We start from the raw sequence: 27751 nt of genomic DNA, 5'->3' as shown, positions 1-27751 counted from the left end.
GGAAATCTGATTTCCGACAGAATGGGCATATTAGAGCGATGGGTTGAGTACTTTGATGAGCTACTGAACAACCAGAACATCGGCGAGTTGGAGGTCCCGCCAACTGAAGACGACGGACAAATACTGCCACCACCAAGTTTAGGAGAAACAGTCCGTGCAATTCATCGGCTAAAAAATCATAATTCGCCAGGAGCCGATGGAATTACAGCCGAATTGGTTAAATATGGAGGCGACCAGTTACACCAAGTGGTTCATCAACTTATGCTCAAGGTATGGGACAGCGAATCAATGCCTGACGATTGGCAGCGAGGCATAATCTGTCTCATACATGAAAAGGGAGATATCACACAGTGCAGCAATTATAGAGGTATCACGTTGCTGAGTACCATCTATAAGATATTCTCCACTATCTTGCTAGGCCGGATAGCCCCATACGCCCAGAACATCATTGGCCCATACCAAAGAGGCTTCACTCCAGGCAAATCAGCAACAGATCAGATTTTCTCTCTGCGGCAGGCGATGGAAAAACTGTTGGAATATGGACAACAGTTGCACCATCTGTTCATCGACTTTAAAGCCGCCTATGATAGCATAGCCAGGGTAAAACTGTACACGGCCATGAGAGAATTCGATATCCCGACGAAATTAATAAGACTGACTAGGCTGACCCTGATCAATGTGCGAGGCCAGATAAAAGCAGCAGGATCACTCTCAAGACCATTCGACATCAACAACGGTCTACGACAAGGGGATGCGCTATCATGCGTCCTCTTTAACCTGGCCCTCGAGAAGGTGATCGGTGATGCTGAGGTGAATGCTAGAGGTACGATCCTCTTCAAGTCCACCCAACTACTGGCCTATGCTGACGATATCGACATCATGGGAAGAACCACCCGAGACGTTCAAACTGCCTTCATCCAGATCGAGCAGGCGGCGCGAGATCTTGGGCTGCACATCAATGAAGGCAAGACAAAATACATGGTGGCAACGTCAGCACCGAAGACGAATCAACCAACAACATCAAACCGCACTGGTCAAACGCAAGCACGAATAAGAATAAGGATAGGAGAATACAACTTTGAGACCGTTGACAATTTCTCCTATCTAAGGTCGAAAATCACAACCGATAACAACTACGATGATGAAATCCGCGCACGGTTGTTGTCAGCCAACAGAGCCTACTTCAGCTTACAAAAACTGTTCCGCTCGAAACGTCTCACCATAGGGTCAAAGCTCTTACTGTACAAGACTATGATCTTGCCAGTCCTCATGTATTCCTCGGAAACTTGGGTTCTTAGCAAGAAAAATTGCGAACTCTTGGCCGCGTTCGAGAGAAGAATCCTCCGAAGAATTTTTGGCCCCCTACATGAGGATGGACGATTCCGTAGCCTACACAATGACGAAATCTATGAGCGATACCATGACCGTCCGGTTGTGGATAAAATCCGGCTCAATAGGTTACGGTGGGCGGGTCACTTAATCCGTATGGATGAGGATGATCCCACCCGGAAAGTCTATAAGGGCAATATCTATGGTAGGAAAAGAAGACGAGGCAGACCCTGCCTAAGATGGAGCGATGGCGTGGGCCAGGACGCCAAACAGCTTTTAAGGATATCGAATTGGTGGACCTCGGCGCAAAACCGGGATGTCTGGAGTTCCTTATTAAGGCAGGCCTAGACCGGATACCGGTTGTTGCGTCCTAAGACCGTGACTGTTGTTATGGGAGCAGGGAGGCAGAGTTCAGCCGGCTCGGATCTTCAGAGCCGTAATCTTAAATGCATTTGCACGCGTCTGGCACAGGAGGTCTCGTGATCGGGCTATGTTATAAGCGGGCTAAATTCTCCTTGACTAGGCACAGCTTGTAAGCCTTCGCCATCTCAGGCCCGTGGCTGCTAGGTAATGCGAGTAAACTCCGCCCCCGACAGTCGCCAGCGGAACACCGACTGTATTCGCCGAGGGACTGCCAAGAGCAGAGCCTTGCCTGGCCAATCCGTCAGCCCGCTCATTCCCCTCTATGTTCCTATGCCCTGGAACCTAGAGGGGAGTGACCTTGAACGTGCCGCCCAGACGGTTGAGCGCGTCTCTGCACTACCCCACCAGCCGGGAAGATGTCGTCGTTGAGTACAAGGCCTTGATGGCCGCTTGGCTGTCGGTCAGAATGGCTATGTTACACTTGGGGCTCGAATTACGCTGCAGCCATCGATAGACTTCTAATATCGTCAGTACTTCCGCCTGGAATACACTGGCGAAACCTGGGAGACCATACGGCTTGGATACACCGTGTGAATTCGAGAAAAGCCCCGCGATGCCTCCATAGGCCATCTTTGATCCGTCCGTAAAGAATACTGTGTCATAGTCTTGCAACACGCCGCCGGTCTTCCACTTTGCCCTGGTTGAGAGATCCACAGCAGATTTTCTCGTGAAGTTCAGCTTGCGTGTGATATAGTCCGCGGGGGATGCCCAGATTTCTCGAGGTATTTCATCTAGGATGTTGCTGTGGCCGTAGGACTTCGCTGTCCAGCATCCGGACTCACGTAGTCTGACGGCACTGCACGCTGCAACATATTTAATGTGGAGGTCTAGGGGGAGGAGATGCAGGAGTACATTGAGAGCATCTGCCGGGCAGGACTGCAGAGCCCCCGCAGCACCTGGACACGCGGTTCTTTGAATCCTATTAAGCTTCGTTCTATTGTATTGTTTCTTCAAAGCCTGCCACCATACAATAGAGCCGTACGTTAGGATCGAACGCACTACAGCGGTGTACATCCAGAGAACCATCCTCGGCCGGAGACCCCATTTCTTTGCAAAGGTTCTCTTGCAGGCATATAAGGCTATACAGGTCTTCTTAACCCTCAGTTTTATGTTCAACCTCCAATTTAGCTTAGGATCCAGGATTACACCCAGATACTTTACATTAGAGGAAAGAACCAATCTTTGTTCATTCAGCTGAGGTAGATGGAATTCAGGTATACTTGTCTTGGTGGTGAATAGCATCAGTTGCGTTTTGGTTGGGTTTATGCTGAGTCCGCATCTTGCGGCTCACAGGCACACCTTTTGCAACATTTCTTCCATGACGTCGCTCATAATGGAAAGAAACATCCTTGATACTAATATCACCAAGTCGTGGGCATGCGCCACCACCTTCAACCCGCTGCTGTCCTATTAACCAGAGCACCGGTGAGATGGCGCCACCCTGGGGCGTGCACAGCTCTGGTCAAGTGGTTGGCTCCCAGATCTCTCAGCATGGATAAAATCCAATGCATGAGATACCCCTCCAATCCAACACCGGTCAAGGCTTCCTTGATGGCATTGGTAGTGACGTTGTTAAAAGCTCCCTCTATATCCAAGAAGGCAGCAAGGGTATACTGCTTGTACTGCAGCGACCGCTCAACCGTGCCAATTACCTCGTGGAGGGCGGTTTCTGTGGATTTTCTTTTGAGGTAGGCATGCAGGGACTTAGAGAAAGGCGTTCTTTCCATAATCGTCCTTAAGTGAATGTCCAGGACGCGTTCTAGGGTCTTCAGCACGAAAGCGGTCAGGCTGATTGGTCGAAAGTCCTTCGCAGACTCCTGACCGCGCCTTCCTCCTTTCGGTATGAAAACCACTCGTGCGCGCCTCTAGGACTGCGGTACGTATCCTAAAGTGATGCAGCTCCGGTAAATCTCAACAAGCCACGGCACAACCCTTTCCTGCTGCTCCTGTAGCATGACTGGCATTATGCCATCTGGGCCTGGAGACTTGTATGCGGAGAAGCTGTTTATAGCCCAGCCGATCCTATCCTCGGTAATTACCGATTTGATAGTTTCGCACAGCTGCAAACCCTCCAAGCAAGGTTCTGACTCACACTCCTCCTCGCTGGAGGGAAAGTGCGTTTTGAATCAGCAGCTCCAAGGTTTCGCTAGAAGATTCCGTCCAAGAGCCTTCCGACTTTTTAAGGAAGGATGGGCTCTTATGTTCTTCGGACAGAATCTTACTGAGCCTCGCGGATTCACTAGTGCTTTCGATGTTCTAACAATAGTCCAGCCAAAACCGCCTCTTGGCGGTCCTGATGGCCGATTTGTACTTCTTCAGGCAGTCCTTGTATGGCTGCCAGTATTTTTGCCTGTAGCAGATGTTGAAGATTTCTCTGGTCAACTTCCTGAGACTAGAGAGATCTTCATTCCACCACGATGGCAGGGTCTTTTTGCTGTACTTAGTAGGGCACGAAACTTTAAAGGCGGTATCAAATGCCTTCTCCAGAGCCCCGACCTTTGACTCCAGTTCGTCTGTCGTGCCAATCCTACCAATTTGCGCACCGGAGAGTTTGTTTTTAATTACCTGACCAAACTTTCTCCAGTCGACCCTCCTGGGGTCTCTAAAGGGCTTGGAGACCTCTGCGGCGAGATCTAGACTGAAGTATCCAACTGTGGTCAGAGAAGGATCTCTGATCAAAAATTCTCCAGTCCTCCACCCTAAGAATCCCATTGTCGGTTATTAGGGTGATATCAAGGACCTCCTCCCAACCGTCACAGTTCTCCGAGCAGGGGAAATGGAAGGTTGGTGTACTACCCCTGTTACACACCGATAGATTTGAAGTAATAATAAAATCAAAGAATGACTCACCTTTTTCGTTAATTACGGAGCTGCCCCAAAGCGTATGCCTTGCATTCGCATCGCAGCCTATCAGCAGGTTGGCTTTCTTTGCTGTTATAGTGTTCGTCAGATGTTGTAGTTCTTCTGGCGGAGCTTATTGGTCATGAGCCATGTAAGCCGAGGAAATATACACGTTCTCTGCCCCCGCCTGCTCCAGCTTGACCACAACTAGGTCATTGGAATTCAGGTCCGGGCACAGGAAAGCGGCCAGACTCTTCCTCGCAAGAATGCATGCTCTAGGTCTATCCTGATCAGCGTCTCTTGTGCTGTGGAATCAATAAAATATTTGCTTATTATTTATTTGGATACAAGATTGTTTTTTTCATTACAGGTGCGTGTGAATTGAATAATAACCAAGCGACATCACTGGGAAAATCCACGGTAGAACTGAATGTGAATGAAACAGGATCACCTTTCGCTATCTACACTTCAGGATCGAAATGCAATAGTTCACAAAACTGGACAACAAAAATTGAATTCATTTGCAGCAACAACCAGACAGATCAAGGTCCCAAAATCATCGAGAACTCCAATTGCGTACTAATTGTCCATTTCAAAACGAGTCTGGCCTGTCAAGAACAAATTCTCTGCAAAGTGGTGGATGCCGGCAGGACTATAGATTTAACGCCACTGATTAGCACAAATGAAAATTATGTGGCAACAGTCAACGAGACAGCACTGAAGGCGGAAAATTCAAATTCAGTGAAGGTAATGCATTTCGCTGCATAGCGGGGATGCAGTTGAGAACTTTATATGAAATTTGTCCTTGTTAGGGCGTGAATTTATTCAGTATGGAGGGAGCTGCTAGAATAGTTACAGAGGAAAGTACTTGTACGGTCATTATCGGGAAAGTTTGGAGATTCGTAAAAGTTTCCTTTTTTGGATAATTGATAAAAAGTTCTCAAGAGCTATATCCATGGAATTTAAATTTAGCTCCAAGAATTTTCCTAAGTTTGTCATACATATATGTAACGTAGCAATATTATCCGATTGAGATTCACTTAATCGGAAATCGAATCCTTTCCTTCGACTTGTATCCCATCCACAATTTCTAAGCGGGACCGAATTTCCAATAATGCAAGTACTCCCCTGGTTCACTGTACATAATACGAGTAGACTAAAATTTCTGAAAATATTCTCTATTTTCAGTATTATTTGAACGTATGTCGACCGCTTGTATCGCAATATGGACTCAGTTGTCCTGGTGGGTCTGCGGCTTGCAAGGCCATAGTGAAAGGATCGGGAACGCCCGAGCAAGAGCAGGTGAGTTCATCAGGAAGTTTTCCATATTATAAATAGTTATGCGAGTATGAATGGATTACTTGTATCTATGAGTTTTACGTGACTGCAGGTAAATTTAGAGCATGAAATTTATTAACTTGCCAATCAGGTGCAAGTCCTTTTCATGAGCTACTTTATGAGACTTTAAAGTTCCATGCATGCATCATTTATTGGTTCCTGCGAAAAGAATGAACCCAGAAGGGGCTAACAAAAGTTTTGGAGCTAGCCTGGTGATTTAACCTATTCTTTTTCATACTTCTAACATGAAAGTTTGCTTATTGAAATTTCAATTAACTGGTAAATGGAAGGTAATTTTGGTCTCAAAGATTTTATGGTTTTATTATGTAACAGTAAGTTCGTGGAAACTATTACCCTAGATGTCACTAAGCAATGTTTTATGATATACAGAGAAGCTTTTTAAGGTTTTATGTAAAATTTTGTAGCTCTCCGATATATATTCTCAACAGGCCCTTTCTAGTAAATGGTATCATGGTGCTGTTATCGGCTTTGAAAACATAAGCGAACGGTTATGCACTCTGCGCTTGCGAGGCAAGTTTAGAAATATAAGCCTCATTAACGTTCACGGCCCTACAGAGGAGACTGCAGAGTCGGAGAAGGATACCTTCTTTGAGGCAGTAGAACGAACCCTCGAAGCCTGTCCCAGATATGATATCAAAATCACACTTGGGGATTTTAACAGCCAAGTAGGGAAGGAGCCCGTATTCAGGCGATACGTTGGCTCCCATAGCTTACACGAAAATATAAATGATAACAGACTGCGGATTATTCAATTAGCAGGGTCACACGAAATGGTTGTTAGTACCTGGTTTGCGCGGAAAGCGGTCCACAAACATACGTGGGCCTCTCCGGACGGGACCACTTTCAACCAAATTTACCACGTGTTGTTCGAACGTCGCCACCTCTCAGCCCTGATTAATGTCAGAACATATAGGGGGGCCAATATAGACTCGGATCACTATCTCGTTGGCATGGTGCTCTGAGCTCGAATAACAACACCACCTACAATCCCCTCTGACAATCAGGTGAGAGTTAACACTGAAGCCATTCATAACACAGCCCTCCGCGACACCTATAAGAGGGAAATGGATGCCGCAATAACCGCAGTCAACAGAGGACCTGGAGATAAAGCATCAACAAATGATCTTCACAACCACCTGAAGAACGTTATCATGGATAAGGTCACACGCTAAAGGACTCCTCGAAATGGCTGGTTTGACGAAGAATGTAAGCTAGCAACGGAACGGAAGAATGCGGCATACCGAGTAATGTTGCATTCTCAAAGAACGCGGGCAAGCGCAGAGACTTATCATGAACTCCGTTGAGCGGAGAAGCGACTTCACAGACGGAAAAAGGAAACCTGGGAGAACAAACAAGTCTGTGAACTAGAAAAGTACAGGGAGCAACTGCACCAGGCGCCACCACCGAGTTTAGGAGAAACAGTCCGTGGAATTCATCGCCTAAAAAATCATAAGTCACCAGGAGCCGATGGAATTACTGTCGAATTGGTTAAATATGGAGGCGACCGGTTACACTAAGTGGTTCATCAACTTATGCTCGAGGTATGGGACAGCGAATCAATGCCTGACGAATGGCAACGAGACATTATCTGTCTCATACATAAAAAGGGAGGTATCACACAGTGCAGCAATTATAGAGGTATCAGGTTGCTGAGTACCATCTATAAGATATTCATTCTCCGCTATCTTGCTAGGCCGGATAGCCCCATACGCCCAGAACATAATTGGCCCATATCAAAGAGGCTTGACTCCAGGCAAGTCAGCAACAGATCAGATTTTCTCTCTGCGGCAAGCGATGGAAAAACTGTTGGAATATGGTCAACAGTTGCACCATCTATTCATCGACTTTAAAGCCGCTTATGATAGCATAGCCAAGCTAAACCTGTACACGGCCATGAGAGAATTCGGTATCCCGACGAAATTGGTTAGACTGATTAGGCTGACCCTGACCAATGGGCGAGGCCAAATAAAAGCAGCAGGATCACTCTCAAGACCACTCGGCATCAACAACGGTCTACGACAAAGGGATGCCCTATCATGCGTCCTCTTTAACCTGGCCCTCAAGAAAGTGATTCGTGATGCTGATGTAAATGCAAGCGGTACGATCCTCTTTAAGTCCACCCAACTACTGGCCTATGCTGACGATATCGACATCATGGGAAGAACCACCCGAGATGTACAAACCGCCTTCATCTAGATCGAGCAGGCGGCGATTGGCGCGAGATCTTGGGCTGCACATCAATGAAAGCAAGACAAAATATATGGTGGCAACGTCAGCACAGAAGACGAACCAACCAACAACATCAAACCGCACTGGTCAAACAGGAAGAATAAGGATAGGAGAATAAAACTTTGAGACGGTTGACAATTTCTCCTATCTAGGGTCGAAAATCACAACCGATAACAACTACGATGATGAAATCCGCGCACGGTTGTTGTCAGCTAACAGAGCCTATTTTAGCTTACAAAAACTGTTCCGCTCAAAACGTCTCACCATAGGGTCAAAGCTCTTACTGTACAAGACTATGATCTTGCCAGTGCTCAAAACTTGCGAGCTCTTGGCTGTGTTCGAGAGAAAAATCCTCCGAAGAATTTTTGGCCCCCTGCGTGAGGATGGACGATTCCGTAGCCTACACAATGACGAAATCTACGAGCGATACCATGACCGTTCGATTGTGGATAAAATCCGGCTCAATAGGTTACGGTGGGCGGGTCACTTAATCCGTATGGATGAGGATGATCCCACCCGGAAAGTCTATAAGGGCAATATCGATGGTAGAAAAAGAAGACGAGGCAGACCCTGCCTAAGATGGAGCGATGGTGTAGGCGAGGACGCCAGACAGCTTTTAAGGATATCGAATTGGTGAACCTCGGCGCATAAGCAGGATGTCTGGAGTTCCTTATTAAAGCAGGCCTAGTCCGGATACCGGTTGTTGCGCCGTTGATGATGATCCATTACTAGACCCAAACACTGCCCGCCCCCTCTGGACAATCAATTCTCAAGGCTGTTTACGACAATAGAGTCCATATCTGTCGGTTCTTCTATTTGCCTCTTCTCTTGCATTCCACCTATCGAGAATGTCAGGGGGCTTTCCGCTCCTTTGCGGAATAGGGTGTCTCATATCCTTACATACGATGTTTTGTCGGACACCCCTTTGACTTCCAAAGACGAACACAATGCTATTTCTTTAGTCTCTTAAGTCTCTAGTCATTCCTTGAAGTGGAATGCGATTATGGATAAAATATCCAATCGTCACTACACTCCCATTTGCATCTCCACGCAGTTGCTTAATGTTTCTCCTAAATTCAAAACATAAAGCCACAAGTAGATATCTCCATTTTAATTAAAATAACGAATGTCAAACACTACAAATTTACTCCTCTTTATGGAATATGGTTGTCGCAGATGCAAAGAGGGAACAATGGCTTGAGATTTGGACTGACTTAACTGTAATAAAGGATATGAAGTCCTTCTGGAAATCCATGAACGGTTTTGGAAACTACATTAATGACAAATCCCCGTGCTTGGACCCTAGAAAAGTATCTTGAAATGCTGGGTGGGCAGTATAGCCCTCCCCATTCCCTCTCTCCCCAATGTACTTAAATATCTGACAGTTTCTAAGTCCTTCTCAGAAGAAGAACTAACTATTGCCTTGTTTAGGCACAAGCGTGTCTCTGTCCCTGGGTCTGACAATATTAAGTTAAGTCCGCCTGAGGACAGGTCTAATTGTTGGCTAATTACCGCCTAATTGCTCTCAATAATGTACTTGCCAAACTGGTTAATTCAATGATCAAGTTTCGAATTAATAAATTCATTGATGAATACAAAGTTCTACCTGCAAATTGTTGTGTCTCTTCTGCCGGGAAATCCACTTCTGCCTGCATCAATGATGTCTTATTACACATTTCGATCCCTAAAAGCAAGGGTCAGCAATTATTGGATGTGGTGCTGAATGTGAAGAATTCTTATGAGAAGGTTGATTTGGCGACGCTGAGTGGTATAATGTCAAAATTCCGTTTCCCGCTGAAATTGTTTTATAGGCACATCCAAATTTATCTCATTCTAAAGAAGCAGAGTAACACCCTCCTCATTAAAATTAATGATCATACCGTCAACCATGTTAAATCCATCACCTTTTTAGGTAGGGGGATAACGAGGACGTGCTCAGTAAGAGACCACTTGAATTCTGTTATTTCTAAAACCCTCAAAGCTGGTTGGTTGATTAATTTTTCAACCGGTTTTTCTTGGGGTCTCACATTTCAAAAGGCGCTTTACAGATGTTTGGTAAGACCCATCATAGAGTATGTCGCCACTTCCACTGTGAACGCTCCAAAGTATGATACTTTGAAAACAAACTCAACTCAATGTCTATTTGTATCCTGAGAGATGTTTGGGGTTGAGCAGAACCATCCTCTTATACCAGGTATTTGCTTTGACCAAGGAGCTATTATTCTGTTTCAGAAGGCCTCTTCTGGCAGCCAAAGAACTTCTTAAATTAAAGGATAGGAATCCTAAAACCTATCAATTGGTGATGCAGAACCCTGATGCTGACAGTGATCTGTCCTTGATCTATAAGTCTTTCCTTGCGTCGGACGTTATAGTTGGTCTTGAGGGGACGCATGTCTCACGCTTTTCTTTGAAAGTGAGTGCGATCCTGGCTACTGAACTTTTCGCCGTTCTTCAGGTCATAAATGTAGCCTTCACAATGGGTGCGGAGAAGATTGCCATCATTACAGACTCTCTCCGTACCTGCAAATTACTCAAATAAACTGCGCTTTCCCATCACGTAGTGGCATTTCTTTAAGAAGGCTAGAGTTAGATTATAATACATGTCCAGCCTGCCCGTATATGCTCTGGCACTAAAGTGTTTGTTCTATAATAAAGAATTGAATTTAATAAATTTGTGTTTGGTCTTTTGGCCAAGGACGATAGTGTGTTTCTGGCAACATTGGTATAAGTGTTTGCCATTGGTCCTGTTGGTGCACTTCGTCGGTGGTAGAATGTCAGCCTACCGGGTTCCAAGGGACAAACAAAAATCAACAACAACTAGAATTGAATGTATTAATCCTTCAGCTGATACCGGACAGTTTAGGTTGACCGTTCTGGCCGATAAGCACGTTAACATAGATTAAAGGATTACCTATGGGAATGTAAGTTCGAATGTGGTTGTCTAACACCTTCACTGTTTTATGTACAAAAGATGTCAGGCAAATTGGTCTTAAAAATCTAGGGCGAAAAGGATCCATTTTGCTTACTTTCAAAATGAACCTACTAGTTGACCGTTCCGCCTTCTAATTGATTTGTCCACGGGTTTGGCCTGTGCTGTTCATTGTCCGAAATAATACCAGGCCAGCATATCCCGATGATACGCTGCTTGCAGGTGGGGACGAAGGCTGTTCATTTTCTAGATATACTCCCTGCTGACGTTATCGAAAGCCTGCTCAAAATGAACGCAGAGCAGGAGAAGCAGAAATCTAAAATCCACGCACCGTTCCAAAATGATCTGTAGAGTGTTGATGTGGTCGATGCAGGAGGATCCAGATCGGAAACCAGCCTGCTCTGGATCGGTCAGGTTTCGAGATGTTCTTTCATGCGTTCCAGTATTATTTTGATTATTATCTTTGTGTCGGTAGGGAGCACGCAGATACCTTCCAATTTTCGCATACAAAACGTGTGCTCTTCTTTGGAATCTTAACGATCATATCCTTTTTCTACTCCCTGGGAAAGATCTTAGATTGACATGTTTTCCGCATAAGTGAAAGTAGCAGATCTACAGAAACTGCAGGAGCGGCCATAAATAACTCTGCGGGGATGCCGTCACGTCGAGCAGTTCTGTTCCATTTGAGTGCATTGATGACCGTGATGATTTCTCTTCTGTTTAGAAGAACGTGGTGGTGGTGGTGGTGGTTTTGGTACAAGTGCCCCTCTTGTTACGCACATCCAGGAGATAACTCCTAAATCTACTGTTGATCGCAAAGTGGTCAATCTGATTGGTCGTACGATGTCGGTTAGTTGAAGCCCAACTAACCTGATGGCATGGTCTTTGTTTGAACAATAGGTTACCAATGACGTGGCGGTGGAAGCCGCAGAAATCCATAAGCCTCCCATCATTACCGTTATAGTTCCTAAGATCGTGTTCCCCCATCACGATGACTATGTCACTTTTAGGAAATCTCTTCCGAACTGCGTTTAACTGCTCATAGAACGCATTCTTCTCTACTATGCTGGAGAATTGCGTGGCTGTATTGTGCTCTACAATTGTGATGCCCCTTAGCCTGGTCCAATTACTGCAGATGCAATTACTGCAAATTTTTTTTCACAAAATGGAGGCTTACTTATCTCAGTGCTGCCCGCCGGCTCCGTCAATAATTGCAGTTCTTCTCCAATACCGAAGTTACACTCTCCTCTCCTTCTACATAGCATTTCCTTGTGTCTCGCTGTCAGTTTTGAGGCTTAAAAGATTCAGGTTTAGATCGCCAACCTTTCTCTCTTTAGTGGGAGCAGATCCACTTTCCTGTTCGTTCCTGCCTTTTTACCTTTATGCTTTTCGCAATTCCTCCGGAATTTTGGTAGGCTTGGTAGGATGTTGTAAAATCTGTAGTTGATTCGAGTTTGCTTTTGAGCTCTACCTTGTTTCTGAAGAGTTCCCAGACCCGCTTATGAAGATCTTTGCTCTCAGCAATTAAAAGGTCAAGAAGATCCTCCGTTTCCATTGTTGTGATTTTGTGAAGGTAATCAGGCAATTAAGGTTACCATGTGTGCCCTGTTATATAATATCATCTCCAGAATTTGTCAATTAAGGCTCTAATCCATTGCGCCGTGGCCTTTATCGCGCAGTCTTCTAGTATAAGACTTGGTCGAAAGCGTATGCTGGCGAATATGAGCTCTGCACTCCATCGCTTGCACATTTGCATGGGGACAAAATCTTCGATAATTTTTTTGTAAGAGTGAGTATTTGCTTTCGAAATAACTTGGACAGTATAGTCAATCAGCTGCCCTCCACTGAATAGCTCCCTCTTGGATTCCGATTTTAGGTTGCTTGGGAACATTTCCCTCTTGCGAACTGATTTCCGATGCTCCCCTCCTTTTTGGTTCCGCCGTTGAATTCTTAGCTTTACCCTTAGCCATTTTAAGGGCTTCTTTTGATTCCAGGCCTCCCTTTAGATAGCGCAGATACAATTTGGGTCTTGCGCTTCATAGGCCTGCCCCCTTCCTGATGTCTGACATACTGACCTTAGATGTACTTTTGCTGGCCTCTGTCTTTTGATCAAGGACTTTAGTTGGTTGTGGTCTTCGCAGTAGATCAATGTTTAGCTTGACAGTTTCGTTGTGAATGTAATTCATACCGATACTGTGTTATCGATTGTATATTAAGGGGCAAGCAACACTTTGTAACCACTTCGGTCATGCTGCTCCGAGGGCAGTGGACGGAGGGTAGCGTCTGATGAGTTGCCTCTGTCTCGGACGAAATTTGGGTACCAGCCTAGAGCAAAGGGGTCCGTGGACCAGGAACAGTGAAAGAACGTTTCTTTCTGTCTTTCCCTCGAATCCGTAAAAAAAGACTTCTAACTCTTATGCAGTGTTGGGCCAGAAACGGATCCTCGCGGCATTCCAGATGTCACCGGCCCGAGATCGAAAACATCATTTCCAAAGCTAACATTTAAGTGTTTATTCTCGAAAAAAAATGAAGGTAAGTCTTATGATAGGGGTAGGGAACTGAATTTCAATTAATTTATAAATGAGTCCGTTTAGTCGGGTAGTCACGATATCTTGGAGGTAGCTTAGAGCGTGCTGAGTAGAGTGTTTGAATTGGAATCTACACTGATCAGAAATTATGGTGTCTATTTCTCAATGCTATGCCAACGCGGTTATCCACGATCACTTAAATAGTTTGCCCAAGGTTATAAAACGATGGACCTAAAATTATCTGGCTCACTAAAGGTACCCTTTGATGATGAAGCTTTGAATTCCAGGAGATAGCCTCTTAGTTAAGACGAATTTGTGGTATTTCTGCTTTCCGGTGAGCCTATTTATGTCTTGGAATATGTTTTGACCGATATCAAATTTGCTTATTTGCGGGATAGCTCTATGCTATGGGGAATTCACCACCACTTTCCGGATTAACGTACTGAGGCAATTGGTTCGGGCGAGCAATGTTTTACATCCAGCATCAAATCTATTCCCGTGTTTATGGAAAACGCCCTTGAGATTTCTGCGTCAAATCTGTCTGATCTTCAGGTGTTGCATTATGTTGTGGGGGAATGAGTTGTACTGAAACTCGTTGACTATAACAAGCTTCTGCGTGTATGACACCTGGAGCCAAACTGTTTCATCGATTTCTTTATCCGACAAGTTACAAGGGTGCTGGCTCTGATTTGAATTTATTCCAGTTTCTTTGAGCGAAAGGCCTGACAGTTGTCATTATTCGCTTTCAAAGTGTGGAGGACGAGGACAGTTTAACTTGCATAGTATAGTGATCGGGCATGCCTGACAGGGTTTTAAAATCTGAAAGCTTTGCTTTGTTTCTTCAGACGGCTGGAGGTAGTCAAGGGTGAGTTATCTAGAAGGTTATGTGAGAGGATTCAGGGACAAAGTCTCAAAGTCGATTGACCTGAAAAAATCCTGGATATAGTGTTTATCTATTTCTTTTGTCTGCCGCATCCCTCCGAGAGGCGCGCCACGAGTTGAAGTCGCTACCGAAGATAAGGTATTTAGACTTTAATGGATGGAACCGATTCGCAGAATGCATTTGCATTTAGGAGTGGGTTGAGCAGCCGTTTTTGGGAGAGTCTTACGGCTTAGGGCTCGTAAGATTCAATGAATAATTCTGATTCTTATTTAATAGGGAGCTTAGGGTTCTCCAAGAGGAGAGCTTTGTTATTTTTAGTCACAAAGATACCGATCGAACGTATTCTAAGCCGGGGGTATTTGGCTATGGTTCCCGACAGAATATCGGTTGCCCCTATTTCGCAGTGAAAGGCTTTGAATAATCAAGGACTGTCAAAAAAGAGTAAAGATTTTCTCATGGTCCTCGACGAACTCGGCGAACATGAGGGTTCTATCTGCACTCTTGTGTTTAAGGGTTTCAACCTCATTTCTTCCAGATTTCGCAGTAGTTGTCATATATTTTATATTATTATGGGAGGGATTTTCCTGGGGGACTCCGGCGAAGAAGCTCCGAGCCTTTATATCACGCTGAATATCCCAGAAAGGTAAGCGAATACTTTGCTAGAAAACTACTTTGCCACCGAACTTTTTACCTACACCCAAGTCATCTGTTATCAAATATTCTAACTAAATATTCGTCCTACGATTTTAATTGACGTCACATATATTTTTCCAAAATTATTTTTCTCACAGTATTTTGCTTTTTATTTGGCACCCCACATGTTTGAAAGGAATTTGACGTGACTATATGTATAAAATTATATGTAAATCGGTTCAGCCGTTTTCGAGAATGCTGCTCGAGCGGAAAGTACAGCAAATTTATGCAGAAAAGGTTTTTACGTAATATAACGTCGTTGATAATTGCAGAATTCCCATCAAACCATATGACATGTTGCCCAACGTAATCATTTATATTATTACAAATAATGGAATGGGCTTAACCAGGGTTTCCAGTAAATTTACAAAATATGTCAATATCAATATCGAGATGGGAGGTACTTTTTAGAGCTATTTTTGGGGGTAGGGAAGTGAATGCATTTACGCACTTCCGGTTCGGTACGTCGGAGGATTACCAAGTAAACACCTCCGTATCGTCAGAGAGCTAGTCTGGAACCGTTTGTCACATTACTTCGGCCCGCATTGCGGAGCCTTCAAATCAGGGAATTCCTTTCACCAATGGGAGGGGAGAGGAGGGAGTGAACTGTCAGTTCAAGGAACCCCCTGCCGTCCGGCTCTTCCACCGGTCCAACTCTTTCTTCTTTGCAGCGGGAAGGACCCGAACATAATGGGCAACACGGCTTCACCTACCAGCGCTCCTCAGCATCTTCTCAACAATGTTGTCTGGAGAGAGATCCTCTATGTTTAAATAGAGCTGCTGACGAATCCCATCCTACCTTCCACAAAAAAGGTGTGTTGGGCGTGGCCCAAAACTCCAGTGCAAAACACACAATCCGGAAATCGCGCCTTTCGAATCTTGTGCAGGTAAGACTGAAAACCTCCATGCCCACTTACAAATTGGGTAAGGAAATAGTCAGTCTCACCATGCTTCCTATTCAGCCGCGCACCTAAGTTGCCGATGAGCAGTGCAGTTTATCTGTCTCTTTTGATTTTGCCAAGAGAGCTGTCACTCGTCTAGGGTGCGTTGCTGTTCTTCCCGAGCAACACCCTCCCTTGGCTCATCTCTCTTGCGCTGGTATATGGCTTGACGCTCCTTAGCAAGAAGGGCAAAGGGAATCACTCCCGCGATCTCCATCACGGCCGGTTCAGAGACAGTGCGATACACAGACGCCACCCGCAAAGTTTCCCGTCTCTGTACTTGCGCGAGATGTTTACGATATACCTCCTTACCAAGAGCGCCAGCCCACATCTCTGCCGTAGAGCAGGATAGACTGCGTTAAACTCATCAGGAGACGTCGCCTGCTAGACCTGCTCAAAAAAGCTCATCTTTGAGTCAAGAGTCAACCCGAGGTACTTTACTGCTTGTTTTGACTCGATTATCGACTCGCCGAACGATATGGGACGCAGGGTCGGAATTCTCTTTTTAGTCAGGATAACTACTTCCGTTTTTTAGGGCTAGGGATCATGTGAGGGCATCATCATGTTCTTTTCAAATTTTTCGGCTGGGTTATTTCTTTCAGGCTGGACTTTTTGACCCTCGACTTTCGTTATTCGCAAAGGACGTGATAATGAAAACCTGCTTCATAAAGTGCAATGGAGACCTTTTGTTTAACATCTTAAATGGCAACAAATATGTTGAAAAAAATTACACCCCTTTTGCATGTAGGGGGATGAACCCCTCCCCCGCCTAGTTACTCGTGAGGAGAGATGTAAACAGCAGGTCGAGTTCTTCTCTTCAAAGTTACTTTCTAAAAACAGATTTGTTTGGCTCATTACATTGGCTATATGCCAGGATTAGTATTACTGCTAGTTTTAGAGGCAGTGTCAGTCGGTACTTGGAAGTTGCTTCAATTTTTAGCGCCCTGTCTTACATTTGCCCTACTTCTAACAAATATTTCGTATTACTTAATATATTTAAAAAAATCCATGACACACTTGGGGCAGTCTTCAATTAATATCGATTGAAATCCTAAAAGTAATCAAATTTTCCTTGAATTTCTGACACTCCATTTTTCTCCACGAAAAATTGATTGCCAAGGAGAAATCGTAAAAATAAAGATCGATCCGTTTCCCCATACCCCGTGCTCATCGCAATCAAAAATTTGCACAATAATAAAAATTGAGTGCTTTATTTCCTATATGTATAAATTTCACTCGTCCTAAATCCTCCCTTGCTTGTCATGATGCTTCTGTAATGTAAACAGGATTCCTGTTTAGCGATAAGGAGATTTCCTCCAAGGCAAGCCACTCAAAAGTCGTTAAGGAAGATTAATGTTCTCATCTTTTACTTTGCCTGAACATAAAATTATTCAATCGCTCCCAACCCTGATGTAGTCCCATGTTCTACTACCAATGCCGCATCTTGAAAGGAGATCGGTTTGGGAGGATACATAAAAACACTCAATTTTATACATGAAGAAATTTACTTATCACATTCGGATATGGTTGAAATGTAAAAAAAGGATGACAAAATGTGGAAAAATGAAAAAAATATATATATGTACATACAAAATGCCAGATATATTTTTTTATGAAGGATCCGATGTGATTTGTTGGCATGAGTGGTATTTCATTTCGGATACTTTCGGTTTTCTTTAAATGATATTATAAACATCTCAACGAAAATGTGTGCCATGGATATGCGAGTTAGTTATGGGATCGTTTATTGGATCCTTTATTGTTATCAGAGAGTTTGGAGATTTTTTAAATTGTCACCGTTTGCCTGTATTTCGGAAATGATTAGGTTGATTCGTAAGTGACTGCGGATATCTAAAATGTATATGTGAATCATCAACGGCGCAACAACCGGTATCCGGTCTAGGCCTGCCTTAATAAGGAACTCAGACATCCCGGTTTTGCGCCGAGGTCCACCAATTCGATATCCCTAAAAACTGTCTGGCGTCCTGACCTACGCCATCGCTCCATCTCGGGCTGGGTCTGCCTCGTCTTCTTTTTCTACCATAGATATTGCCTTTATAGGCTTTCCGGGCTGGATCAACCTCATCCATACTGATTAAGTGACCCGCCCACTGTAACCTGTTGAGCCGGATTTCAACTAAAACCTGACGGTCATGGTATCGCTCATAGATTTCGTCCTTATATAGGCTACGCAATAGTCCATCTGCATATAGGGGTGAAAAATTCTTCGGAGGATTCTTCTCTCGAACGCGGCCAAGAGTTCGCAATTTTTCTTGCTAAGAACCCAAGTCTCCGAGGAATACAGGAGAATTGGCAAGATCATTGTACAATCTTGTACAATGAGAGCTTTGACTCTTTGGTGAGATGTTTCGAGCAGAAAAATTTTCGTAAGCTGAAATAGGCTCTGTTGGCTGCCAGCAATCGTAGTTGTTATCGGTTGTGATTTTCGATCCTAGATAGGAGAAATTACTTACTTACTCAAGGGATGATTTGCGGTTGGGCATTGTAAGGTATATATCTATGTGGGTGCGTATGAGGTGCGGACAGGCACAACCTTTGAACACTCAAATCCGGGTGGCCCATTATACCCGATTCCCTCCATTTAACGGAATATCACGGATTCGGTTTCGTTTGTGTATCACAGGATTTCCGTTAGGGGATGTGATACTACCCGTTGCAGTTGGACCAGCGCCAAAAATCCGATGGCTGATGGTCCATAGGCGGGGCATTCACATGGAAAATGTTCCGTGGATCCCCCTTCCTGATTACAGGATAGACACGTATCCTCTTGAAGGATTTCTATTCTGAACATATGACCAGTTAGTGAATTATAACCAGTCAGAACGCCCACAAAACTTCTGCAAGTTGTCCTGCTTTTCGACATGATAAACTTTGCAGTATGTTTGTCTCACTCTGATGTGAAAAGTTTTGTGTGATTAGCACCATTAGGGCTTTGCCATCTGCCATTACGAGAAGCTTGTTCCCAGTTTTCGATAGCAGCATTAGTCAATGGTACTGACCCCTCAATTGCTGGTTCTAGTCCGGACATAGGGAATATTAAACTCTCCTTTGGTAAAGCATCTGAGATTTCATTTCCCTTTACACCACCAACTTCCCGTTTTTATTCGAAAAGTAGACTCTGGGTTTTGGTTCTGTTTTTCACACATCGGTGTAGAAGACGTCAGTATATCTCGATACGGATTCTTCTGGTTTTCTGCCAAACCGATGTATGGGAATCCGAGAATCAGAAGGCATTGAGAAAACATGACTCAGTATATACTACATACAAGGACCGTGGGTTGTTGGTGGGTTAGTCAGGAGTCTAAACTTCCAACATGTTGACCTATTGTATGCCAATGGAAGCGATCGATCCCGCACCTGCATGGTAGTCTCGAAAGACTTCCAGGCTAATTTGGTTAACGACCTATGTGATGGCCCACATAGGCTAAGCACTACATCGGCTAAGCTAACCATAAAAAGTCAACAGGGAAATAAAGAGATACTATGGTGCTCTGCATATTTTCCCTATGATGCAGAAGACGTTCCCAGTGGAACATACATCAGATCCAATATACCAAAAGTAGAGGCATGGGGGTAATAGCAGGATGTGATATATACATACGCTAGGGAAGTTCGAACATCAATGTAAGAGGATCGAGACTACAGGAGTATCAAGTAGGAACCGATTTGCAGATCCTAAATTTGGGTAATGAACCCACTTCCCAGGCAGCATCCAAAATCTAATCTCGGGGCCAACAGGTGCATACAGCTCTCAACCGAGAGACTGGAATCTGGCATGCACATCACTGTAGCGAGTAAAATGGGCATTTAACTCGTTCCATAGATACAAGTCGGCAGGTCCGGATGGCATCATCCCTGCGCTAGTAATGGAAGGAATGGATGCCCTGGATCTACACATTCGGAATATATATCGCGCATGCCTAGCACACGCTTATATTCCACCTAAATGGTGTGAGGTGAAGGTGTTATTCATTCCCAAACCAGGAAAACACACCTATACAGACGCAAAAAGCTCTCGACCGATCAGCCAAGCATCCTTTCTGCTAAAAGGACTAGAAAGACTAGTAGGTCGGTTCATAAGGGATACACACATTTCTAAGTGGCCACTTCACGCCTACCAGGAAGGCAAATCCACGGAGACAGCACTTCATGAACTTACGGCAAAAATTGAAAAGGCGATGTCCGCAAAAGAATACACCTTAGGCGCATTCATGGACATCGAAGGTGCCTTCAATTATGCCTCATTCGCGGCAATTTGTGATGCGGCAAGACAGCATGGAATCGAACCGCTGCTAATCAGTTGGATGCTTCACATGCTAGACTGGAGAAAAATCCACATATCAGTCGGCCAGAAGTCTATTGATATCTCAGGGGCTGCCCACAGGGAGGGGTTCGCTCTCCACTGTTATGGCTCTTGGTAATGGATACCCTGCTGTGGCTCCTGGAGGACAAAAAGTCTTCGCGCAATCATTTGCGGACGACCTAGCCTTAATAATTACCGGCAAGTTTGCGGACACAGTATGTGACCGCTTGAATGCAGCTCTGCATGAAATCCACAGCTGGTGCCTCCGCAATGGACTCACGGTGAACGCTAGGAAGACTGGACTAGTTATGTTCACTAGGAACGTCAGGTGGGGCAGCTATACGCTACCCACCTTAGCAGGGGTGAAAATCCAGCTGGCGCAAACAGTCAAGTACTTAGGAGTACATTTCGACTCCAAGTTAACGTGGAAGCATCATATCCAGGAACAATATCAGAAATCCTGCAGATTGCTCTGGTGCTGTAGCAATGCGATAGGTAAGACCTGGGGACTTTCACCTAAACGGATATACTAGATGTATACATCCATAATAAAACCCATTTTGATGTATGCATGCATCGTCTGGTGGCCAAGACTGAACTTTGATAACAGCAGGAAGCTGCTAACGCAGATTCAGAGACTTGGTTGCTTAAGTATTACTGGAGCAATGAGTACTACGCCGACTACGGCACTTGAAGCTATTATAAATTTACCCCCCATTTACTTGGAGGTGAAACGGAAAGCAGCCAACGACGCATATAGGCTCGATACCATTGGGGCATGGAAAGGCGGCCAATCACACAGTCATGCGTCTATCTGGAAATACCTTGAAAAACATCCGGTAACCCTGATGCCGACCGATCATATGGTTTGCAGATTCGTCTTTGAAAAGACATACACTGTCGTAATCACCGAAAGAGAAGAATGGTCGACAAGTGGCCATGAGTCTTTTCAGATTACAGACCTAATAATCTTCACCGACGGGTCAGTCATGGAGGATGGATCGGGCGGTGGGGTGTTCTCGGAGAATCCGATTATAGAACTGGCCCGATCTCTCGGGAAAGTGACGACCATATTCCAGGCGGAGATATATGCCATTTCATTGGCAGCAGAAGAATGTCTGCGACAAAAATGGAGGGGTCGCACCATTCGAATCTGTTCCGACAATCGGGCGGCATTATCACCCCTAAATAGCAACGACATATCAAGCCAGTTAGTGTGGAGTTGTTATCAGGTGCTGCTGAAACTTGGCCGACTGAACGAAACATTCCTGCTGTGGGTGTCGGGGCACTCTAACATCGCCGGTAATGAGGAGGCTGACAGACTGGCTTGCCGAGGGTCTGGATCCACAAAGTTGGGGCCAGAACCAGCTCTTGGAATCCGACCATCTACAGTGAAGTCTACTCTGAAGGGTGAAATTGCAAGGATTCATGCAACCGAGTGGAGAAATTTGGACTCTTGCCGGCAGGCGAAAATTCTTGTGAAAGAGCCTAGGGCCACTAGAGCGGCATTTTTGTTGTCCCTTATGAAGTGGGACATGAAAACCCTAGTAGGGAAAAGATTGCGGTAGCGGTTTCGGCTATATGCAGCCAATGTGAGGAGGAGGAGGAGACGGCCCTGCACTTTTTATGCAGCTGTCCGGAGAAGAGTCGCTTCACCATATTTTATAGCGGCCATCCAGTAAACCATGTGCTCGGAGTAGGTTTCTTAGTCAGCCAAAGAATGAAACCTGCTGTTATCGGCGTTGAAAATATAAGCGAACGGCTATGCTCTCTGCGCTTGCGAAGCAAATTTAGAAAAATATAAGCCTCATTAACATTCACTCCCCTACAGAGGCGACTGCAGAGTCGGAGAAGGACAGCTTCTACGAGGGAGTAGAACGAACCCTTGAAGCCTGTCTCAGATATGATATCAAAATCGTACTTGGAAATTTTAACAGCCAAGTAGCGACTGAGCCCGTATTCAGGCGATATGTTGGCTCCCATAGTTTACATCAAAATACAAATGATAACGGACTACGGATTATCCAATTACCAGTGTCACACGAAATGGTTGCTGGAAGTATTTTTTTTGCGCGGAAAGCGCGTGGGCCTATTCAGACGGGACCACTTTCAACCAAATTGACCACGTGTTGATCGAACGCCACCACCTCTCAGCCTTGATGAATGTCGGAACATATAGGGGTGGGGGGGGGGCAATATGATCTTCACAATCACCTGAACACATATCATATAAATACGGCCACATATCACTTAGATACTTGGCCCCAACCGCAAAAAAAGTCGGAACGGCTGGTTTGACAATGAATGTAAGCTAGCAACGTAACGGAAGAATGCTTCACACCGAGTAATGTTGCATTCTCAAAGGACGGGGGCACGCGCAGAGACTTATCACGAACTCGATCGAACGGAGAAGCGACTTCAAAGACGGAAAAAGGAAGCCTGGGTGAACTTGAAAAATACAGGGAACAACCGCACCAGGTGCGGAAGTTTTACCAACAAGTCAGCAGGATGAAGCCTTATACACCTCGATGCTCATCCTGCCGAGACAAAGATGGAAATGTGATTTCCGACAGAATGGGCATATTAGAGCGATAGGTTGAGTATTTTGATGAACTACTGAACAATCAGAACATCGGCGAGTTGGAGGTCCCGCCAACTGAAGGCGACGGACAAATACTGCCACCACCAAGTATAGAAGAAAGAGTCCGTGCAATGCATCGGCTTAAAAATCATAAGTAAGGAGCCGATGGAATTACAGCCGAATTGGTTAAATACGGAGGCGACGAATTATACCAAGTGGTTCATCAACTTGTGCTCAAAGTGTGGGACAGCGAATCAATGCCTGACGATTGGCAAAGAGGCATTATCTGTCTTATACATAAGAAAGGAGATATCACACAGTGCAGCAATTATAGAGGTATCACGTTGCTGACTACCATCTATAAGATATTCTCCGCTATCTTGTTAGGCCGAATAGCCCATACGTTCAGAACATCATTGGCTTATACCAAAGAGACTTCACTCCAGGCAAATCTGCTACAGATCAGATGTTCTCTCTGCAGCTAGCTGTGGAAAACTGTTGGAATAAGGACATGTTCATCGACTTTAAAACCGCCTATGATAGTATAGCCAAGGTAAAACTGTATACGGCCATGGGAGAACTCGGTATCCCGACGAAATTAATAAGACTGACTAGGCTGACCCTGACCAATGTGCGGGGCCAGATAAAAGCAGCAGGATCACTCTCAAGACCATTCGACATCAACAACGGTCTAAGACAAAGGGATGCCCTTTCGTGCGTCCTCTTTAACCTGGCCCTCGAGAAAATGATCCTTGATTCTGAGGTAAATGCGAGTGGTGTGATTCCCCGTAAGTCCACCCTACTATTGGCCTATGCTGACGATATCGACATCATGGGAAGAACGACCCGAGACGTACAAACTGCCTTCATCCACATCAATGAAGGCAAGACAAAATATATGGTGGCAACGTCAGCACCAAAGCCCAACCAACCAACAGCATCAAACCGCACTGGTCAAGCAGGAAGAATAGAGATAAGAGACTACAACTTTGAGACCGTTGATAATTTCTCTTATCTAGGGTCGAAAATTACAACCAATTATAGCTACGACGATGAAATCCGCGCATGGTTGTTGGCAGCCAACAGAGCCTATTTTAGTTTACAAAGACTGTTCTGTTCGAAACGTCTCACCATAGGGTCAAAGCTCTTACTGTCCAAGACAATGATCTTGCCTCCGAAGAATTTTTGGCCCCCTACATGAGGATGAACGATTCTGTAGCCTACATAACGACGAAATCTATGAGCGATACCATGACCGTCAGGTTGTAGATAAAATCCGGCTCAAGAGGTTACGGTGGGGGGCATTTAATCCCCTATGTTTCACCCAATATCAAATATGGAATCAGTTTCGAAAAGAGTTAATTGAGCCTTTTCATTTGATATCCCGCATGGCCACATTTTATGCCCCTCCTTAAACTCAACACAGAATGGCGCCATTTGCTGCATGTAAAGGGAACAACAGATCACACGCTCTCAAAAATTTTCGTGGCAATTGGTCCTGCCGGGGGTGACAGACAGACATGTTTACACAAATCCTTAAAAAAATCGCAAACACTTTGCTGCCAACCCAACTGATAGATTTTCCTCAAAGAATATGTGTGAATGATAAGGGGCTAAAGTGTAATAAGCTACATTTATTTTGTGCTCCTCCCACTAACCATATGCTTTTCATAATACTTTTCCAGAGTTTAGGGTATCCAACAAGCTCACTCACTTTATACAACTCCAAAGTCCAGTTGAAATACATTTACGGAGACAAGTGTCCAGCTGACGAATCTGAGAAAATGTCTACCAGAATCGATTTTAAATGTGCCTTGGCCGCTGGAAGGGTATGTACACTTATGACTATTTCAACTTTGGATGAAACAAATTTCCCATTTCTATTTAATACTCGACCTTTTCTTTGACAGGGAAACCCAATCTTGCAGTCTATAGTGAACAAATGCCACTATCAATTCGATTGGCTTACAAGTGTTATATGTCCGCCGCAACAATGCAACTTTTTCACCGATACTTGCATTGCTACAAATGTCGGAACAGGGAAAAGTTTCAATTTTCGTAATGCAAAGTTCACAAATAATGGCATCATTACGGTAAGTTTCACATGAGAATTTATGGTTGAATTAAGTTTTCGGGGCTATGCTTCTGTAATGTCCTCCTTGCTCGTTCACGGGAAGGGAATTTGCAGTGAAAATTCGTTTTAGTACGTGTTAAATTTAAGATGTCGCCCATTATCTTGGGAAGTTTCATGAGTTTTATTTGGATTATTTTTTATGCATTTAGGTTGAGGCCAAACCCAAATCTTTTGACATCGATGTTTGTGCTCAGAATCAAACCGTTTTCGCTGACTATTCGGAAAGTGTGGTAAAATTATTCTTCGTAACAACCGGGTCCTGCAATAGTGGAGGTAAGCCATTTTTATTATAAGTAATAAATAGTAATAATCATCTGAAAAATCTGAAAAGAATAACATAATGATTCTTCTGTACGACTTCTGGGTTTCAAGCCAATTCGACTGCTTCCTGGATTCCTTCAATTTGGCAACCTATAAAATCTTCTTCTTAAATGGAAATCTTTTTAGTAAGCTTTGGCTAGACCTTATTAGGACAAATCGCGTTGAACTGAGATTCTTAGATTTTAATGCAGGACTACGATCCTCCACACCCTTTCCCGACTGATCCTCTCACTAGAGACCATACATCGTCTGAGTCCGAAAATTTACTATCCTTACCCTGACTATCTAACTAATAATAGATCATCCGTGAGACTAGTCTGCGAAAGACAAAACATAGAAACGACCGAAATGACGTCCCATCCACAAAAAAAAGCAAAATTCGAACTCTTCTACTCTTTGGAAGCAAACCGATTCTACCAGGCATCCCCGGAAGATAGAACCCAGTTCCCTATCTTGCGCATAGCAGGACTCTCTCGCCAATGTGTACCTGGAGGGGTTCATCTTCTTATCGTACTTCCTCTTTGACCACTCCTTCGCTTCTGACGAAATTTGCTTCGTATTCTTATAAACTTTTTGAAATTGGAGTGTCCTACGAACATTGTAAACCAGCTCAAGGGCTGAAACTATTTCCATCGGATACAGCACTGTTCCGGAGTGGGACGTATTATTGCAGGCGTGAGTCGCCGTCTTGAGGTATTTGTCCCGATCCCTCATCTCTCCAAACTCCTTATTTCTTGCACATCGTGGTTGTCCGGCAATTTAGGCCGCATCAGTTCTTCCTTATCTTCTTCTTCTTGAGGACCCTTTCATCATTCACCTCCAACTGACCCTTCGAACGTTTTACTCACACACCCCGACACTGCTGGCTCTTCCTGTCGAACGGTTTTACTCAAATTACACGCATTCCATATTTTACTTCTCTACTCTGATTAGCGTTTCGTCTCTAGCCTTCAGCATTCGCTTCCATGGCTTGTGATCCATGAAAATCTCAAATGGTTCCCTGAGTGGTAGAGACGGTAATTTTTTCGTCGAGTAATTCCTTTCCGCCTGGTTTAGTATCCAACTACCGCAAGCCACGGGTCGTCCCTTCTTTTCCAGTATCATTCTCAGAGAGTCCCCACTAGCAGCTGTCACTGATGCAAATTCCTTATTCAGTTCCGGATACGCCAAGATGGGGGGCAAAGCCAGTTCAACGCTTCAACCTCTCAAAATCATTCTTCCACTCTTCATCCCATTGGAACATCACTTCTTGTCTTCCCAATCGATTAAAAGGAGCTGCACTGTTTGTAAAACCAGGTACAAAGCTTTGATAGTAAATGACTAACCCGAGTGTCCCTTTACAAAAATCTTTACCATAAACTGGGGACTCGGAATGGCGAGAGAGATCTGCATCGACTTGCCAAAAGCCGAAACGAACGCACACAGGATATCGAACACTTCTGGTGCATTAATGGCAAGATCGGTACTTTGCTTACTAACCGTCGAGCCGAGACGGATAGATGGTGAGAATACTTCGATCATATTTTAACTGAAGAATTTGCTCATAATCCACTTCCACAATCATTGCCAACATTTGGAGCAGTTCCACCTGTCACCGCAACTGAAGTCGAGGAGGCAATAAAACGAATGAAATCGGGGAAAGTCACAGGATCTGATGACATCGCATCTAAGCTCTGGAAAGCGAAGAGCTGGGACCCAATACTGTGGCTCAATGAATTCTTTAATCGGGTTATTGAGGAAGGTAAAACACCATCTGATTGGCAAGAAAGTGTTTTAGTGTGGCAATGAGGACATGCCCAACGACATCCTTGGAGGTCCGCCGCTGCCTAAACCGAAGGAAGAATGATATTCTTTCTAGGCGGTATCCCGAATTACGGATGCCAAAGGATAACTACCATCTGACTGGCAAGAAAGTATCACACTTCCAATATGGAAAAAGGAAGGTAGTCCAGCAGAATGTTCAAATTACCGTCCGATCCCATTACTTTCCCATACCATGAACATTTTTGAACGCATTCTTGACAACCGTATTCGCGAAATCGTTGAAATAACCGTGAATCAAGTCGGATTGGTCAAGGACTGCGGAACTACTGACGCAATACACACTGCGCGGTTACTCATGAAGAAACACCGTGAGAAGCATCGTCCTCTTTACATTGCGTTTCTGGATCTAGAGAAAGCGTTGGACCGTGTACCACACGATGTCATCTGGTATACTCTACGACAACACTTAGTG

General features: G+C 44.6%; 1 protein-coding gene across 1 annotated transcript in view; it reads left to right on the top strand.

Annotated features, from left to right (window-relative positions):
• Nucleotides 1-27751, top strand: part of LOC119656560 (cation-independent mannose-6-phosphate receptor) — a 532053-nt gene that overhangs the window by 31667 nt on the left and 472635 nt on the right. The window contains exons 9-13 of the mRNA XM_038062941.1: nucleotides 4964-5340; nucleotides 5782-5895; nucleotides 24746-24889; nucleotides 24971-25153; nucleotides 25344-25467. Of these exons, the coding sequence (XP_037918869.1) occupies nucleotides 4964-5340; nucleotides 5782-5895; nucleotides 24746-24889; nucleotides 24971-25153; nucleotides 25344-25467 (942 nt within the window). The remainder of the gene's footprint in view (nucleotides 1-4963; nucleotides 5341-5781; nucleotides 5896-24745; nucleotides 24890-24970; nucleotides 25154-25343; nucleotides 25468-27751) is intronic.

The sequence above is a fragment of the Hermetia illucens genome, chromosome 5, assembly GCF_905115235.1.
Source record: "Hermetia illucens chromosome 5, iHerIll2.2.curated.20191125, whole genome shotgun sequence".
Classification (NCBI taxonomy): Eukaryota; Metazoa; Arthropoda; class Insecta; order Diptera; family Stratiomyidae; genus Hermetia; species Hermetia illucens.
The sequence above is the reverse complement of the archived record's forward strand: the minus strand, read 5'-3'. Positions and strand labels throughout refer to the sequence as shown.